Source organism: Rhea pennata, chromosome 6, assembly GCF_028389875.1.
Source record: "Rhea pennata isolate bPtePen1 chromosome 6, bPtePen1.pri, whole genome shotgun sequence".
In the NCBI taxonomy this organism is placed as follows: domain Eukaryota; kingdom Metazoa; phylum Chordata; class Aves; order Rheiformes; family Rheidae; genus Rhea; species Rhea pennata.
In genome coordinates, this window is record NC_084668.1 from 17,638,626 (window position 1) to 17,654,971 (window position 16,346).

The window sequence follows — 16,346 nt, forward strand, 5'->3', positions numbered from 1 at the left end:
GGCCGGGGTGCCCGCGGCCTGGCGCACGGAGGCGGTGGGCACGCACCGCCGGGGGCACCAGCCAGGCCCGCCGGCCGGCGAGCAGCCCCCTGCCCCGCTGTCCTCGGGGAAGCGAGGAGGGGGCTCGGAGGGGGCTTGGAGGGGGCTCAGCTCCCTTACCTGCCCCCCACCCCCGGCACAATGTTGCCCTCCTCCCGGACTCAGCTGGGGCTCTTCTTCATCCTCCTCTGCCCCGCCAACATCATCGGCCTCTGGTGGTGAGTAGGACATCCCGGGGCTGGGCGCGAGGAGGGCATGCGGGGGCCCTCGCTCTCCGGGGACAGACCTCCCGCTCCCAAGCGGCGACCGAGTCTCCTATATCCAGGGACCCCTATGGTGAGGAGCCCATGCTGGGGTAGATCCATCTGGGGCTGGGGGGCTGTGCCCCACGCTGTCAGGGTTTGCCCCGAGCTGGGCTCACGTATGGCTAGGGACACTCAGCGCATTGGAGACCGGCTGGGGAGCAAAGCTTGGGGGGGACTCGGGGAGACACACCTGGGCGCCGAGGCCGGTCCTCAGCACGGCCCTGGCAGGGTAGGGGGCACCCAGGACCTGCAGAGAGAGCCGCAGGCTCCGTCCCTGCACCCCGAACCCACAGCCCGGGCGGTTTGTGCACATGTGGGGCAGGGAGGGGGAGCAGAGCCTCCAGACCCCTCCAATAAGTCAACTTTAATTAAAAGCCTGAGGGTCCCCATGGGGTCCCCTCCGGAGCGGTGCCCCTGGACGCGGCAGGGACAAAACCCCTGTTTGTAATGGTGCCTTCATCAAAGGCAGAGACGGTGCCTTGCAGGATACCGGAGGGGGTGGGGGATTCATTACAGGCGCAGAGCTGGGACCCAGCCTTGGAAAGCCCAGGTATCTGTCGAAACATGAACTATTTAAATCTATTAAGAATTTCACCCAGCCTGTCTTTATCCGGTTTTAAGTGCTTAGATTCCAGCTCCCCGGCGTGCCGTCCGGGCTATCATTCATTATCTGAGGCTATTCGTCTCCACATTGTCACACTCTTTTGACCCCTAAAATAAAGCTCTCCGTAAGCCTTTCCCCTCCCGTTCCCCCGCCTGCCCGGCAGTGATTTATTCTGCGGCTCCATCCCCTTCACGGGCTCCAGCTCCGGGGGCATGGGGCGAAGGGGAGGCCTCGGTGGACAGGAATCAGTGCCGTTACCGTCGCCTTTACATCAGCGGGGAATTTGGCCCGGCACTCCAAGCGCTGCGTTTGCTGCCAGGGAAGGGGTTAATGCGGGTCTGCGAGGGGCTCGCGCTGGTATTTCGCCAGAGGACGGGACAGCCAGAGCGTGTGCACGGTAGCACAAGCCCTGGTCGGGGCAGGCTGCGGGTGGCGGGTCCCCTTGCTCCCCGCCACACGTCTCGGGGTGCCTGCGCCATCCCGGGGCATGGTCCCTCCTGGTGATCGACGGACTTGTGCTTTTTCCCTGGCTAATTTTCAGGCTGTCTCTTCATCTGCCTCTGTTGTCTTTGCTGTATCCTCCTCCGTAACTGCTCAGCAATCCTGCGCCCCCCAACCTCATGGCCTGCACCCCAGCATGTCCCCATGCTTGGCCAGCACTGGGGACAGTGATATCACCCGTCCCATGGCCAGAGCAGGCAGGGATGAAACGGGAACTTGCTTTGCCTTTGATGTAGGGGTGGGTGGATGCGACCGACACGGCCAGGGTGCTGGGGCATCGCTGCCCCCCGCTCTGGGTGCTCAGAGCCTCATCTTGACACCAAACGTGGGTCACGTTGGTGCTGCGACCATGCCGTGTGTGTGCTGGCATCGCCGGCTCGGGGAGATTAGAAGGATTTGGCAGAGGAGGGCAAGGGGTCAAACTTGTTTTTTTCTTCCCTTAAAAAAGAAGAAAAGAAACCTTTAATTTAAGAATAATAACCCAGCTGCAAACAGCGTGGCTGAATGCACTCGGGCAGCATAGTGGCTGCAGGGGGATTGCCGGCACGCACTGTCCTTTGCTCCGGAGTCTGGAGCAAGCGAGCCCGGAGGAGGCGATGTGTGATGAGGCCGGCCAGCACCACCAAATGGACCTGCCAGGCCTCCCAGGACAGGGCACTGTTTCTGGCCCGGTGCAGAGTGATCGGCTGATTCATGAACCCGTTCCCCCTGTTTCTTAGAGCTCAGGATCTTCTGCCCCCGGCTGAGATCATCTCTCATTTCCAGGGAACTCTTCCTGTGCGGGGGAGAGAGCTCCAGGCAGTGCCTGGCCCTCCCAGCCATCTCAAGATGGGCATCTTCCCACATGCCTGCACCTGGCACCTGCCCCTCCAGCCAAGTTTGGGTGGCACCTGGCTCTGCTGGCTTTACTGTTGCTGAGAAGTGGTTTGGGATCAAGCTGTGCGTTGTATCAGGCTCCTGAGGGCCCTCGGGGCTGGTGGCATTGGTAAACTTGTTTCTTGCTGTCTCTGTCATCTATGCATGGGGACCTTGGTGTCACGCCTTCATCTCTGTCTCCATCCACCCTCCTGGGGTTGCAAGGGACTGAGGGGGGCACTGTGAGTACTTAGCCAAGGGGGTACATGCCCCCAGGTAAGAAAGGAAGGTGTTTTCCTCCCCCTACTCCACCTGCTGGTGCCTGGTGTATGCAGTGGAGGGGGACCCTGGCGCTGCCTGTCCCAGTGGGTTTTTTTGAGGGTTTCCCCCCACGATGGTGACAAAGGAACTGATCTGTGAGTGGCATGGCTGGGTGACAGCCACCAGCTCAGGTGCGCAGCAGGGCTTGGTCCCAGCAGGGCACGATCTCCAGCCAGGGACAGCAGGGTTCAGCCTTTCATGGGTGGTAACTGCTGGTTGGGATGCTGGTAAACAGCTGTATTTACAGAGAAAAAGAACTCTGGTTTTGGTACCATGTCAGAGGAGTGACATCATGCTTGTCTGGTGACATGGTAGCCTGAGGAAGAGCTGTCCTCAGGCTATGATGAGCAGTCCCCAGATAGGTTTCTGAAGATGCCATCACCCTCCTCTTATACCCCCAGTGCCCCTGTATTTGAGAAAAGTCAGAGGACAGGGGCACAAGCAGACACCCGGATGCTCCGTGGTGGAGGGAAGCAGCCACACTCAGCACCGACGGGGCACATGTGCCATTCGCAGCTGCAAGCCAGTGCCAGACTGCAGGGATTAGGCCCGCCTTGCCCTCCTGGTCCCTGTAAGACCAGTTTCTTTCTCCTCCCTTCGCTGTTTCTTTGCGTTTCCCACCCGGCTCCCCAGGCAGCAGTGGTTTCTCCCCAGCCAGGGTAGGTAGGGACCACTTTGGACTCCCCATCTAGCCAGGACGGCGTAAGGACATGGGGCTGGCAAACCCAGAGTTTCAGGTGCCTCAAGGAAAAAGAAGTTGGTCCAAGGCAGGATTTCAGCAGGGTTTCAGCTGAGATGGGTTTGTGTTTGGAGTCCTGTGTGGTGGGCACAGGAGCCCAGCTCCTGCCGTGCGCACACGTGTTCCTGCTGGCACGTCCCCACCACGCTCACCTTCCGTCCCATGCTGTGCTCACATGCTGCTGGCCCAGACGTTCAGGACCGATCCCCCCCACTGCCACAGCCGGTGGGTCACACCACACGCGATCCCTTGACTCTGTCCAGGGGCTGCAATCCTGGAGTACAGCTCTTGCAGAAACATGGGGAACCAAGAGGGAAAGGGGAAAGCAAAGCTGGGCTTCCCCCACCGCCCGAACAACGATCAGCTCTCCGTAATGCTGCCGTGCATGACTGAGTGCCATGGTGGTCAGGAGGCGGAAGAAAGAGCTCCAGTGTTGGAGCAAGGGAGAAGCAGTCCTGGGGGAGATGTGGTCAGCTCCAGCCGTGGATTCGATGTGGCCTGGAGGGATGGAGGACCTGCCCCACGTCCCCTTCCTACGCATGCATGCAAGTGATGTGCATCCCCCAGCATCTCTGGCCCGCACTGCGTTCCCACCTGTGTCGGCAGCACCCTGGATTGAGCCCCTGATCCTCTAGCACTCGTCCACCTCAACCTGGTCTCCATCCAGCAGGCAGCTCTTGGGAAGGACCGGGCTGCTGGCACCCGTGGGCTCTCCCTCGCCGAGGAGTCAGCTGTACTACTGCTTGGGAAAGCAAAGAGGCTCCCAGCCCCGAGTGCCCCACAGCTGTGCTCCGGCTAGCCCAGCACACCCAGCGCAGGTTTCATGCACCAGTGGACTCCCAGTCCGATCAACACCCACCGGCAACCGCAGCCCGCTGCCGAGCCTGTAAGGACAGGCTGCTGTAAAGCCCTGCCTGGCATGCCTTTGGGGTGAGCGTCGTGAGTCACCCGCCGGGCTTGCACCAGCCTCCCGCTGACCCACACGGCAGCCCGCGGCCCCCCACGGGCTGGGACCACCTGGCTGTCCCGGGCATGCCCTCACCGTGGAGCAGCGGGCCGGGCAGGCAGGAGAGCACCTCGCAGAGCTCGCGCCCCTGGTCTTGCTGAGCACAACTTCCACCCCTGCCAGCCAGGTGTCACAGGGTCCCCTGCTCAGGCCGGAAAATTTCCCCCCGTCTCCAGCCAAAATGGCTATGGCAGGATACGGCCAATTCCCAGCCAATGCGGGAGGGTTTCCAGATGCTGCCTGTTTGGTGCTGGTCTTTGGGAAGGGCCTGGCTCTCCCTCCGGCTCAGCCAAAACACTCCTGTGTGTTCCTCCCTCGTGCCATCCCTCGTCCCTGCTCCCAGTTCCCCGACTCTCCTGTGCTGACCGTGCAGGGTGCCCAGATGTGCCCTGTGCATGCACCAAGCTCAAGGGCTCAGCCAGGCTTTGCATCAGGGGCTTGACCCCTCCAAATCCCTTCTCAGGCCTCCCTCCCACACCAAGGGGTGCTGGGTGCTGGGCAGAGCACCCAGATATTTGCTCAGGTAAGCTTATGGGCGCACAGGGTCCTACAGCCGTACGCAGCGACTGTGCTTAGAGCAGTACGCGGGCCAGCCTTTGCGCCACTCGACTCCAGGCTCTCCCAGCAACCCAAGGAAGGACACAGCGTCCACTAGTGGTAGATAGCCCGGTTCAACCCCTTCCTTCTCATCCCAGGGTCTCCAGGGCTTGGCCCTGGAGCAGCTCAGTCTCAGCGTCACCCTGCAGCAGACAGCTCTAGGAACCGATGCTGCGCCGTGCGAGAGCCCCTTTCCTTCGGGCAGCTTTCAGCAAATGCGTGTCCCTTTCTTGCCCCGTGCCCCTGGTGCTCCGGGGAGGGCAGGGAGCAGGGTACCCCTGTTCAGCCCACCCCTCCATGTCCGGGTGCTGCCGGTAGCCCAGACCTGGCCATGCCACCCAGGCTGGTGACTTGCTGCCCCTGCGTTCCCCCTGCTCCGCTTTCAACTCCCAGCCGCCCCGGTTAGCGACGCCCCTCCGGCAGCACCCGCGCACCTCGCCGGGTGAGGGCCGGGCACCCGCCGCGCGCCCGCGGGGCCAAGGGGAGCTGCGCTGTGCCGTCGTGCCCTCCGCCTCGCCCCGTCCGCACGTCCCGGCCAGACGGGCATGCTGCAGGCGCAGGCTGAGGGCGCCAGGGCTTTCTCTCTGCGATTTTCTTGCAGGGGTGTCGCTGGGTTTGCGGCCTGTGAGCGGCCCGAGCGCATGCCCGGCTGGCGGGCAGCGTGGAGGGGGACTGCGGGGTTACCCATGCCCCAGCTGCGTTGGGGGCCGGGAGGTGCTGCGATGTCTCCCCGGGGTCTCGCGTCTCCAGGGCCCGTGTCCTGCGGCTCTCGCCTCTCCGAACGAGGGTGCAGAGGGCTCTCTGGGCTCGCGGTGGGTGGCTGTGCACCCTGGCGCTGTGCGTCCCCACCGTGAAGGCACCGGAGGCTTGTGCGGAGCCTGGTGAGCGGGGTTCGCCCGCCGTGCGGGAGAGCCCCGGCAGCAGTACGCAGCGGGCGCAGCCGCAGCCGATCCCGCAGGGTGCAGCACTACCAAAACCCTCCTTCGGGCAGCTCCAGCTGCGAGAGACAGCAGGCCTGGGAGCATGGTGATGGGCAGGGAGTCCCTTGCATCCAGGCCTCTCTCCACTGCCTCTGCTGCCCAGCCTCTGCCAGGGGCCCTGTTGCCAGTCGGGACTGAGATGCCCTCTGACTTAGCTCGCATCTCTCCTCCTCTGGAGCACACCTGCGGATGTCCCCAGGCCACAGCTCGGCTCCGGGCCACCGTGGGATGGCTGCTGCTCCATCCCCTTGGGCTGCTTGCCCCTAAGTTTCGGGGGAAACATCATCAGCACCAAGGGAGACATTTTTCCAAGCAAGGTGCAGGAAGAACATGTTGTCCTGCCCTCTAAAACCCCAAACCCTGACAGCAACCTCTTTGCTAACAGAGATTGCCGCTCTGGAGGTTGTCTCCACAAGCTGGCAGCAGGGTGAGTGGGAGAGACATCCCATCCGTTCGCGAAGGAGCAGGAGAAGGGAAGCAGAGCATGTAGCTGAATTGCATCTTAGCACCTCTGCCACCAGAAGCCCAAGCAGAGGTGCGTGGGCAGCCTCCACCCGGCCGTTTCTTCCTCTTGGAGGGTTTAACACACCCCCGGAGCCAGAGGCTGTGGCTTGCAGGGGACCTGCCACTTTTCTCTTTCTCTCCTGCATGGCCCACCCCATGCAGATCTGCTTTCCTGGCCTTGCCCAAGGTGCACGTGGCATTTGGGAAGGCCAACCATCCTCTTCCTCGCTGTGTGGCTCTGCCAGCCCCCCCGGTTGCTCCCTACGGCCCAGGACCCCAGCTGCCTCCCTTGCACCGGGACTGCTGACAGCAGCCAAAAGAAACCCTGCTCCACGCCATCCATGGTGTCCGAAAGGGCGAGGGGGATTCGTGCCAGACTCGCTCTATGATTTTGGCTGAGGACTAAGCTGGGACCTACTGGAGGCTCCGTGACCCTGAGCTGAGCCGGAAGAGGCTGCAATTACGTGTCTTACGAGCCCCCGGCTCTGTCGCAGCGGAGGGATAGCATCAGAAACGGGAGCGAATCTTGTCTCCGTACGTCGCCGGGGCCAGGACCTGGGCTGCGGCTCCAGGAGCCGACGGGCCGCGGAGAGCGGGTTGGCGAGGCCGCTGCGGACCCTCTTCCGTGCCTCAGTTTCCCCTTTTGGCAATGGTTTTCCCTGCAAAGGGAAACGGGCAGGGTGGGGGTGATTCCGTGCCGGGTCGTCGAATCCCTACAGAAAGTGGGGCTCATCGACCCGGCTGCTTTTGGGGCAAGGGAGCTGGGCCAGCGTCCCAGGGGGCTGCGCCTGCCGCAGCCCTGTTTCGGAGAGCCTGGCAGCCCCGGGGGGGCCGCTGCGAGGAGCCATGGGGGTGATGGCAGCCGGGTCCCCCCCGGGGTGGGCCGAGGCGGGGGGGGCCACGCTGGCGACCCGGCTCCCCGAGCGGGGCAGGGGGAGGAGAGCCCGGCGGCCGAGGTGGGGCACCTTAATTGCAGATGCGGGAGGCCTTGGAGCAGGACAAGCTCAGGCAGATCTGGGCCCCGCGCCGGAGCCCTTGCCAAAGCAGTAGCAGTTTGGCAGCATTTTTCTTGCCCTTGTCCCCCCCCCCAACCCTCCAAAGCAAAACAGCTCGCGGGCTCCCGGCAGCCTCCCCGCGCGAGAAAGCAGAGCCCAGCGGAAATTAATAGCGCGCCGGGCTTAGGCAGCCCGCCCCACGCCGCGCCAGCGGGGCCGCGGGCTCCGCGCGCGGCCGGGGCCGGGGCCGGGGCCGGGGCCGGGGCTGGTGTGGGGCCGGCCGCCCGCGGGCCCTCGGGGGCCGAGCTCTTCCCATCCTGCTGGCCCGTCTGATCCGGCGGGCCGGGGTGAGCCGCAGTTCAGCGTTTGATCCGACGGCCCCGAGGGCTCGCTCGTCGCGTTTATAAGAGTACAAAGAGTCCTCTCTTAATGAAAAGTCCCATCCCGGCTCCCCTTCTCCCCCCCACCCCGCCGCGCCGGGCGGCCAAACCGCGCCGCGGCCGACGGCGGGCGCGCGGCACCCCGCGCGGCCCCGACCCCCCGTCCCCGGCCGCCCGCCGAGCCCTCCGCGCGTTTGCAGCCTGGCAGGGCGGCAGAGGGAGCGCGGGAGAGCGGAGGGCGACGCAGCGGGCGGGCGCGCGGCCTTGGGCATCCCGGGCAGCGCTGGAAACGCCGCGGCCGGCAGCAAGGCACTCGCTCGGCCCCGATCCCCCGCCGCGGGTCACCTCTGCAGGCCGCGTCCCTCGGCGGAGCCCGTTAAGCCCTCGTAAGGGCTCCTCTCGCAGGCACGTCCTTGCCGAATCCAGCCCTGCTTGCGCCCGGGGCAGCTCGCTGCCACCCTGGTGCCACTTGTCCCCTGGGGGGGGTGGGGGGTGCAGCGTCTCTGGGCAAAGGGGCTCCGGTCTGCAGGGCACAAGACGCTTGAGAGTCCCGCAGGGTCCGAGCTGGGCTCCAGCCTCGCCGCAGCGCTGGGGCGCCGGGCTCAGCTCGGGCCGCGCGCGGTCGCGAGCCGGCTCGGGGCGTCTCGGCGCCGCCGGAGGGGCGGCGTGGGCAGGAGGCAGGCGGCACGCGCCCGCCCGCTCCCCTCCGCCGCTCTCGCCGTGCCCGGCGGCTGAGCCACGCGCCGGAGGGCACCGGAGGCTGAACGCGCCGGGAAGGAGCGGGAGTTTCCCTAGCCGGCGGTGCCTGGGCAGGGGGAGGCCGGCATGGGAGCTGGGAAGGGACGTGGCCCCCAGCCAAGGGGTTTTATCTCCGGGCGAGGTCACCGGGCTCGGCTCCCACGGCGGGGGGGAAAGCGGCACGGCGGCCCCGGCGCGGGGGGAGCCGGTGCGGGAACGCGGCCCGCGGCTGCGCTCTGCCCTGCGCCGCCGCGGCACCGGAGCTACAGCGGGACGGACCCCTGTGTCGGTCACACCGCGGGGCCCCTGGGCACCTCTGCCCACTATCACCGGGTGGGGGGCACCTCTGTCACCCACCAGGATGTCCCTGCGTTGGGGGGGGAAGCACCCTGGGAGCGGGGCCAGCACCGTCCGCCAGCCCGCCTGGCCCCTGCTCCGGTGGGGGGGTGCCTCCCCCCTTCCCCACCTGCCTGGGCAGGGCGCGGTGTCCCCATGGGTGCTGGCACCCAGGTGCCACCCCCACCACATGCCCTGTGCTGTCTGCGCACCCTCCTCAGCACCCTCACTCCGCACTGCCCCGCAGTCCCCTGTGCCCCAGGGTGCCCCCGGCGCGGCGCCGGCGCCCGGCGCCGCTTTTGCTCTGCTCGCTGTCCCTCCTGCAGGGCAGTGGGCAGCCCCCTGGTCATGGACCCCAACAGCATCTGCCGCAAGACGAAGCGGCTGGCGGGGAAGCAGGCGGAGCTGTGCCAGCTGGAGCCGGAGATCGTCCAGGAGGTGGCCAAGGGCACCAAGCTGGGCGTGCGGGAGTGCCAGTACCAATTCCGCTTCCGCCGCTGGAACTGCACCAGCCACAGCAAGTACTTCGGCAAGATCCTGCAGCAGGGTAAGGCCACTGCCCCGGCCCCGCCGCTTCCCAGCCTCACAGCTCCCCCAAAGCAAACGGCGGCCTCCGGCCACGAGGCCGCCAACCCCCCCCTCGTGCCCGGGGACACCTGGAGCAGAGCCTTGGCATGCGTCTGTCTGTGCACACGTGTGTGTGTGTGTGTGTGTGTGTGTGTGCCTGGAAGCTGCACTGGGCCGGGCGTGCAGCGAGAGCGTGGGTGCAATGCCTGGTGTGTGCAGGTGTGCGTGTGCACACCTGCGGCAGGGAGCTGGCCGGCAGCTCAGCCCCTCGGGGTGAGTGTGCATGTGCGTGTGTGCGTGTGCCTGTGCGTGTGTGGAGGGGGTGGCTTAGGGCTCCACAGCGCAGTCGTGCTGAGGTTTTACTGCCGGGACATGTCTCCCCGTGTTGTAATGAAGCAATTACCGATGCTCCCAGACAGTGCAGGGCTTCACAAAGCCCAAGAATGCACCCTCGTCTGGCAGTGATTTACTGCTCCCCCAGGACGCTGGCGCGCGCGGGGGGAAGGGGTCCCGGTGGGAGGCAGCGCGCAGCCGCTGGGAGCTGCCCCTCGCCCCGCGGGTGCCCTGCGAATCCCCTCTGCGCCGGCCTCGGAGGGAGCAAGGGGCAGGAGAGCTCGCCCGGGGCCCCGGAGCCCCCGAGGTGGGCCCGTGGGCGATGGGGGTGCCCCGAGCCCCCGGCCGGCGCTCGGGGAGCCGGAGGGGCCGCTTCGGCGGTCTGTCAGTGCCTCTCCCAGCCGGCCGCGGCGCGCCTGGGTGCCTCCGCCAGGCGAAGGCAGAGCGGATATGCCCCTGGGCATTGCAGGGAGGTTGGGGCGGCTGCGTCGCACCGCCGGGAGGTGCTGGCAAGGGCAGAGCGCCCTGGGCACCCCCCGGCTGCCGGCGCCGGCGGGGGGCAGAGCAGGGGCAAGACACGGCTCCCTGGGAAGCTCTGCCCGCAGCACGGAGATGCTTCTCATTTTTGTCGAGCCGGGACTCCTCTCCAAGAGCCGCGCGCCAGCGGGGAGGGAGCAGCGTGCCACACCTGGGCCCTGGCAGCGCCGAACACGCCGCGGCAGGGGAGAGCGGAGGGCCCGAGGGGGGCCACCCACCGCTGTCCCGTGCGCGGCGGCACGTGACCGCGGCACTCCCCTGTCCCCAGGAGACCGGCCCGTCTCGGGGGCGGCGGGCTCATTTAAGTCACTGATTTGCGGCTGTCGGTTCCCCCCGATCTGGGGGGGACGTATTGAGTCCCGGAGCAGAGCGCCAGAGACAGCCGGGGGACAGTCCTGCCTCCGGAGTAACCTGTTTGAACGCTGTCCCGGCAGTGAGGCAGGTGGGATCTGTGCCAGGAAGGGCTCCAGGCTGGGAGTGGGATGTGCGAGGCTGCCAAAGCCAGGCCAGATGGCGAGTGGGTGATGCTGGCAGATGAACTGTCTGGTACCCGGAGGGAAGCGCGGTTGGAGGAGTCACAGACACGTCGGGCATGGGGACACAGAAGGAGCTGCCAGGCTCTGTTTGGCCCAGCAGCCCTGCCGGGGTCATGGATATAAGCAGTATCCTGGGGACAGTGGTGAGTCTGGGAGCCCCTGGCCGTCTCCCAGGAGAGAGGAGAGGCTGAGGGTGTGGGAAATACCAGCTGGAGGTGCAGAGCTCCTCGAGGCTGTGGCGGTGGGCATCAGGCAGAGAGCTTGCCTCGAGCTGAAAGCATCTCTGCAGGCACCAGCCTTGCTTTCACTCTGCACAAGCCATCCCAGGCTCCCCGGGCTTCCCAGCAGCTCTGGCACCTCCTGTTCAGCAGCCTCCTTTTTCCCAGCAAAGCTGCTGCAGAGCTAGCCCTGGTTTGCAGCCGTGGCCTTCCTGGGGAGCAGGTCCCATCCTATGCCACAGCTCAGGGTCCCCCATCTGCCCGTCTGAGCATAGGGCAACCCAGATGGTTGCAAAGTGCCGTATCACAGCACGCACCTCCCTCTCCAAGATGTGCCTCCCTCCTCCGTGGTTCACTTGCCACATCGTGCTGCCGGATGGGCCCCACGACACGCCGTGGTGCTGTGGTCAAAGCCATTCTCCTTTCTCTCCCCCTGCCCAGCGCCTGCGAGTGCCAGGCACAGGGCACCCAGAAATGCTTGCTTGCGGGCAGGTGCACGCTTGGAGGAGCAGCATCCCCGCCAAGCACCCTCCGTGCCCTGCAGCCCAGCTAGCTGGGCAGGCTGGGCAGCTCTGCCAGCTGCAGGCTGCCCAGGGAGGACCCTGCTGGCCCTACGCGGGACTGGTGGCTTAGGGGGCGGGAGGGAACCTGCTGCCTGGGTGGCTCTGCTGGAAAGGCACCCATGTGCCCAGTTCCCAATGGCTATCGAACGCCACCTGGGCACGTGGGCAGGTAACCCACAGAGCCTGTGCCAGGCATGCCCAGGAGCCCCCCTTTCCCCAGAAGCCCCCCAACGCAGAGTGCGTGTCTGGGCACATGGCAGGGAAGCAGCAGCCCTTCCGCGCACCAAGACCTTGTCCTTCCAGCTCCAGCCTGTCCTCCCCGTCACGCCTGGCATGGCACTGCCCTGTCACACTGCTGGGACATGTCCCCAGACCCACAGTGTGCCACCAGCAGGTGACAGAGTGACAGCAGCTAGGCATGCCCAGGGCCAGAGGACGCCCGTCGCAGGACCCCCCTCTTTTGAGAGCTCTCGGGGTGCAGGTGTGCACGCGCACGCCTCTATGTGTGAAGAACCTGTTTGTTGCACATGCTTGCTGCACGAGTCCGTTACCCGCACGCAGGTGTCTGGCAGGCCTGCAAAGCCCGGAGGTGCATACGGGGTCTGGATGTGTGCCGGGCACGTGTGGCACAGGTGCAGGACTGCTTCTGGCAGGATGAGGACCCCCAAAAGCTGCCGTGGGGCTGCAGAAACAAGATGCTCAGCCCATCCAGTTCTGCATTTGGGGCCTACGGCTGATTCTGGTGTGAAGTTGGGGGTTTAGCTGGGGGTGGATGTCCCCTCCCAGCCTCTTCTATCTGTCTCCACGTGGGCTGCAAAGCCCCCCCCCCCAACTCCCTCTCTGCCATCCCTCCATGGGCTCTGCCGCTGCTCTGCCACCTCCCCCTCCGTCCCCATGCTAGAAGCACCCTCTGCGTGTCCCCACCCTGGGCCACCCCTGGCGCTGGGGTGGGCAGGAGGCTGCCTGGCATGGGGGGGGGGGGGGAGCACGGGACCCCCCGAGCAGGGCGCCGCGCTCCCACTGCCAGAATCCCCCGCTGGCTGCGGCTGCGAGCGGCAGGTCCGGACAGGGGAAGGATGCTTGGAATTTGTGTCCCGGAGCAGAGAGAGACAGGAGCAAATACTAATAATAAATAATCCTGCAGGGTGGAGGCTCTGCCGGCAGAGGGAGGGGGGCAGGCATCACCCCATGGAAAAGGGGATATGGGGGGGGGGGACCAGGCAGGACTGCTTCATCGCTGGCACCCTGGCGAGGGGCAAGCAGCACCTACAGGGTGCCTCCCAGTGCCCTTGCCCTTTTCTCCTCTCTGCGGTCCAGCTGGCAGCAGGGTGTGGGGGGAGATTTTTACAGCTCTGGGGGATACAGGAGGACAGTGAGGGGGCAGTGGATACCACTCGGGAATGCAGCACTCCTCCTGCCTGCCCCATAGGTACGCCATGCTGCCCTGCTGTCTATGGGGCAGCACCAGTCCTTGCAGGGCAAGGTGTGAAATTTGTTGCCCAACTGATAGCCCCAAGGACCTTACCAATGGGTGGAGGACTGGCCCCACTGTCCCCCCAAATCCTGCCTTCCTGCAAACCCGCTCGCAAGGCCAGCCCCCGTCCCGCGCAGCCGGCGCGCATCACCCAGCGAGCAGCCCTCGCGCAGGGGAAGGGGCAGAAGGGAAGGTCCAAGGAGCAGGGGGGTGTGGGGCAGGGAGCTACTCTGCTTGCAGGGTCTTTACCGGAGCCGAGCCCACATCCCGGACCTGGTTTCTCCCCCCGCAGATATCCGCGAGACAGCCTTCGTGTACGCCATCACGGCGGCCGGGGTGAGCCACGCCATCACGCAGGCCTGCAGCATGGGCGAGCTGCTGCAGTGCGGCTGCGAGCTGACGCGGAGCCGGGCTCCCCCCTCGCCCACGGCGGGCCCTGGCGCCGAGGGCACGGCCTGGGAGTGGGGGGGCTGCGGCGACGACGTGCAGTTCGGCTACGAGAAGTCCCAGCAATTCATGGATGCCAAGAGCAAGAAAGGCAAAAATGACATCCGGGCCCTCATCGACCTGCACAACAACGAAGCCGGGCGCTTGGTAAGGACCCCCTGCTCCCTGCCCTTCGCTGCCATGGGACCCCCATCACCCCCCCTCCCCAGCTAAGCCCCCACAAAGCAGCTCCCCCTTCGCCCACGCTGCACAGGCACCCACGGCGGGTCCCCCGCCAGATTTCTGGAGGAAACATGGAGCAACGTGTTTGAGAGGGCGCTTTGGAAACCCCCTCTCCCCCCCAGCACCCTCCCCTGGGCCAGGGCAGCACCGAGAGCTGGGGGTGTTTGGACGGGGGGGTGCCAGGCAGGGGGTGTGCATGGAGGGGCCGTCCCCGTGCTGAGCGTGCCCGTGTCCCCCCAGGCGGTGCGGAGCTACATGAGGACAGAGTGCAAGTGCCACGGGCTGTCAGGCTCCTGCACGCTGCGGACGTGCTGGCGGAAGATGCCCCATTTCCGCGAGGTGGGGGACCGCCTGCTCGAGCGCTTCAACGGTGCCTTCAAGGTGATGGGAGGCAACGACGGGAAAACCCTCATCCCCGTGGGCGACAACATCAAGCCGCCCGACAAGCAGGACCTCATCTACTCGGCCGACTCGCCCGACTTCTGCTCGGCCAACCGCAAGACGGGCTCGCTGGGCACCCGGGGCCGCGTCTGCAACAGCACCGCCATGGACACCAGCGGCTGCGACCTGCTGTGCTGCGGGCGAGGGCACCGGGACGAGACCGTGGTGCTGGAGGAGAACTGCCTCTGCCGCTTCCACTGGTGCTGCGTGGTGCAGTGCCGCAAGTGCTCCGTCCGCCAGGAGCTCAGCCTCTGCGTCTGACGGCCCCGGCCGCGGCCCGGCCCAGCCGGGCCGCTCGCGGGGGTCACCCCCAGCCCCGTGCCGGGGGGGGGTGCCGGGGCTGCGCTGCGGCCCCAGGACACGGACCAGTCACCCCGGAGAGAGGGCCGCGCTGGCGGCAGGGACAGCGCGGGGAGCCCAGCTCTCGCCCTGGACACTTGGGGGCTGCCTGGCATCCCCACGGCCCCCGCGGTGGGGGCCGAGCTTCCACTAATAAAGCTATTTAAACCCGCTGTCCCGCAGCGCTTGCTGGGGAGGGCTGGGGAGCGCTGAGCGCCGAGCCGGCAAGGGCGCAGCCTGGAGCGGCAGCCAGCGCCGTCGGCGAGCGCAGCTCCCTGCGGTCTCCCGCTGCCGCTGGCCGGGCTCGGGCGGGCGGCAGCGCCTGGCTCGTTTCTCGTCCGCCACTTGCTCTTCTCCGTGGTTTTAGACGCAGCACGGGCTGGATGAGGCCAGGTGCTCTCCTGCCCCACTCCGCAGCCCCCGTGCCAGCGCTCTCCTGCCCGCGTCCAAGGTCACCCTCGCACGGAGACGCCGGCGGGCGTCCCAGCTCTGCCTGACCCAGGATACCCGCGATGGACAACCGCCTGCAGCCCGCGGTCCCCTCCGCGCGCCTCTGCGCGGGAGGCGCCGCCGGCCGCCCGGATGCGAACTTCTCAGCCATCTCCTCCGTTTTTTTTTTTTCCCTCTCCATCTTCACCCACTTTCGTTGCAGTTCCTGCCCCGGGGCTGGGCATGGAGAAGCGCTGAGCGGTGCTGGCGCTGCCCGGGTTGGTGGCATGCGAGGCATTTGCTTGGCATGCCGTGGGCCGCGTGCAGTCTCACCTGGGCCGCGCCGCGCCAGGCATCCAGGCATGTCTCCGTAACCTGATCAGCCCGTGCCCCCCCCCCGCACCCCAGGGGCAAACACGGGCTTGCAGCAGTGGCAAAGCCCATGGGACCGGGGCGAAGCGCCCGGCGCTGCCCGCGCCGAGGGGCGCCTGCAGTGGGCAGGGGTGACACACACGGCCTCCTGCTCCCCGGGCGAGGGGCAGAGCCCCTGGGAGTCCCTGCTCGCCGGCCTCTGCCAGCAAGCGGGGCAAGGCAGGGCAAGCAGGGTGCTGGTGAACGATTAACTTGGCCCGGTGAGCGCCGGGGCGGGAGCCTCTAAATCTGTCAGCTGCAGCTTTACGGCTGGAAATTCCCTGCCAGCTTGCCCAGAGCAGCGCTCGCTCGGAGAGGGGAGGCACGCGGGGCTCCCGGGAACTCCCAGCCACGCGCACGCGTGTGCCGACACGGCGGCGTGCGTGCGCAGGGCCCCGCGGCTGCGTGCGGGGGCTTCTGCGCGTGCAAGCAGCTCGGCGCGCATGTGCACGTGTGCGTGTGTGCGCGTGCGCGCGGAGGCAACACGCTCACACGTGTTCACCCCGCTGTGTGTGTGTGTGGGTTTGCGGGTGCCCCCCCCGGGCGTGCGCGAGCCGCTCGTGTAGGGGGTGCGCGCCTGCAAACACCCTGTCGCTGTGCGCTTGCCGGCGGCCCTGTCCCCGTGCGGGAGCGTGTTTGCACAGCCGTGCGCGGGACGGGGCGCACGTGCGTGGGTGCTGCCCCCCCGGGACCCCCCGGGAGCCGCCGCGCGGGGCGGTGGGGGGGGCGGCGGCTGCGCAGCGCGGCGGCCGCCAGGGGGAGCCGCGGGGCGAGCGCGGCGGGGGCGGCGCGGGGGGCGCCCCAGGGCGGCGCGGGTGGCCGTGGGGCTGGGCGTGCGGGCGGTGCGCGCGGGGTGGCTCGCGGACGTGGCCGAGGGCGGGGGGGGTGCGTGGAGATGGGGGTGCCGGGAGGCTGTGGGTGTGCAGTGG

The 16,346-nt window shown here is 66.9% G+C and overlaps 1 protein-coding gene across 1 annotated transcript; it reads left to right on the forward strand.

Annotated features, from left to right (window-relative positions):
* The first annotated feature begins 180 nt into the window (after positions 1–180).
* On the forward strand, positions 181–14,499 carry WNT6 (Wnt family member 6). Its single transcript, XM_062578993.1, has 4 exons — positions 181–257; positions 9,227–9,447; positions 13,421–13,722; positions 14,038–14,499. Exons 1-4 carry the CDS (start codon positions 181–183, stop codon positions 14,497–14,499), a joined length of 1,062 nt encoding a protein of 353 aa, XP_062434977.1.
* Positions 14,500–16,346: the final 1,847 nt, after the last annotated feature.

Bases quoted from the DNA above. Each gene is read 5' to 3' on its own strand.
- WNT6 (XM_062578993.1), top strand. From the start codon at position 181: ATGTTGCCCTCCTCCCGGACTCAGCTGGGGCTCTTCTTCATCCTCCTC. The intron at 9,448-13,420 runs GTAAGGCCACTG...CTCCCCCCGCAG, and splicing joins CGGCAAGATCCTGCAGCAGG to ATATCCGCGAGACAGCCTTC. The intron at 13,723-14,037 runs GTAAGGACCCCC...GTGTCCCCCCAG, and splicing joins ACAACGAAGCCGGGCGCTTG to GCGGTGCGGAGCTACATGAG.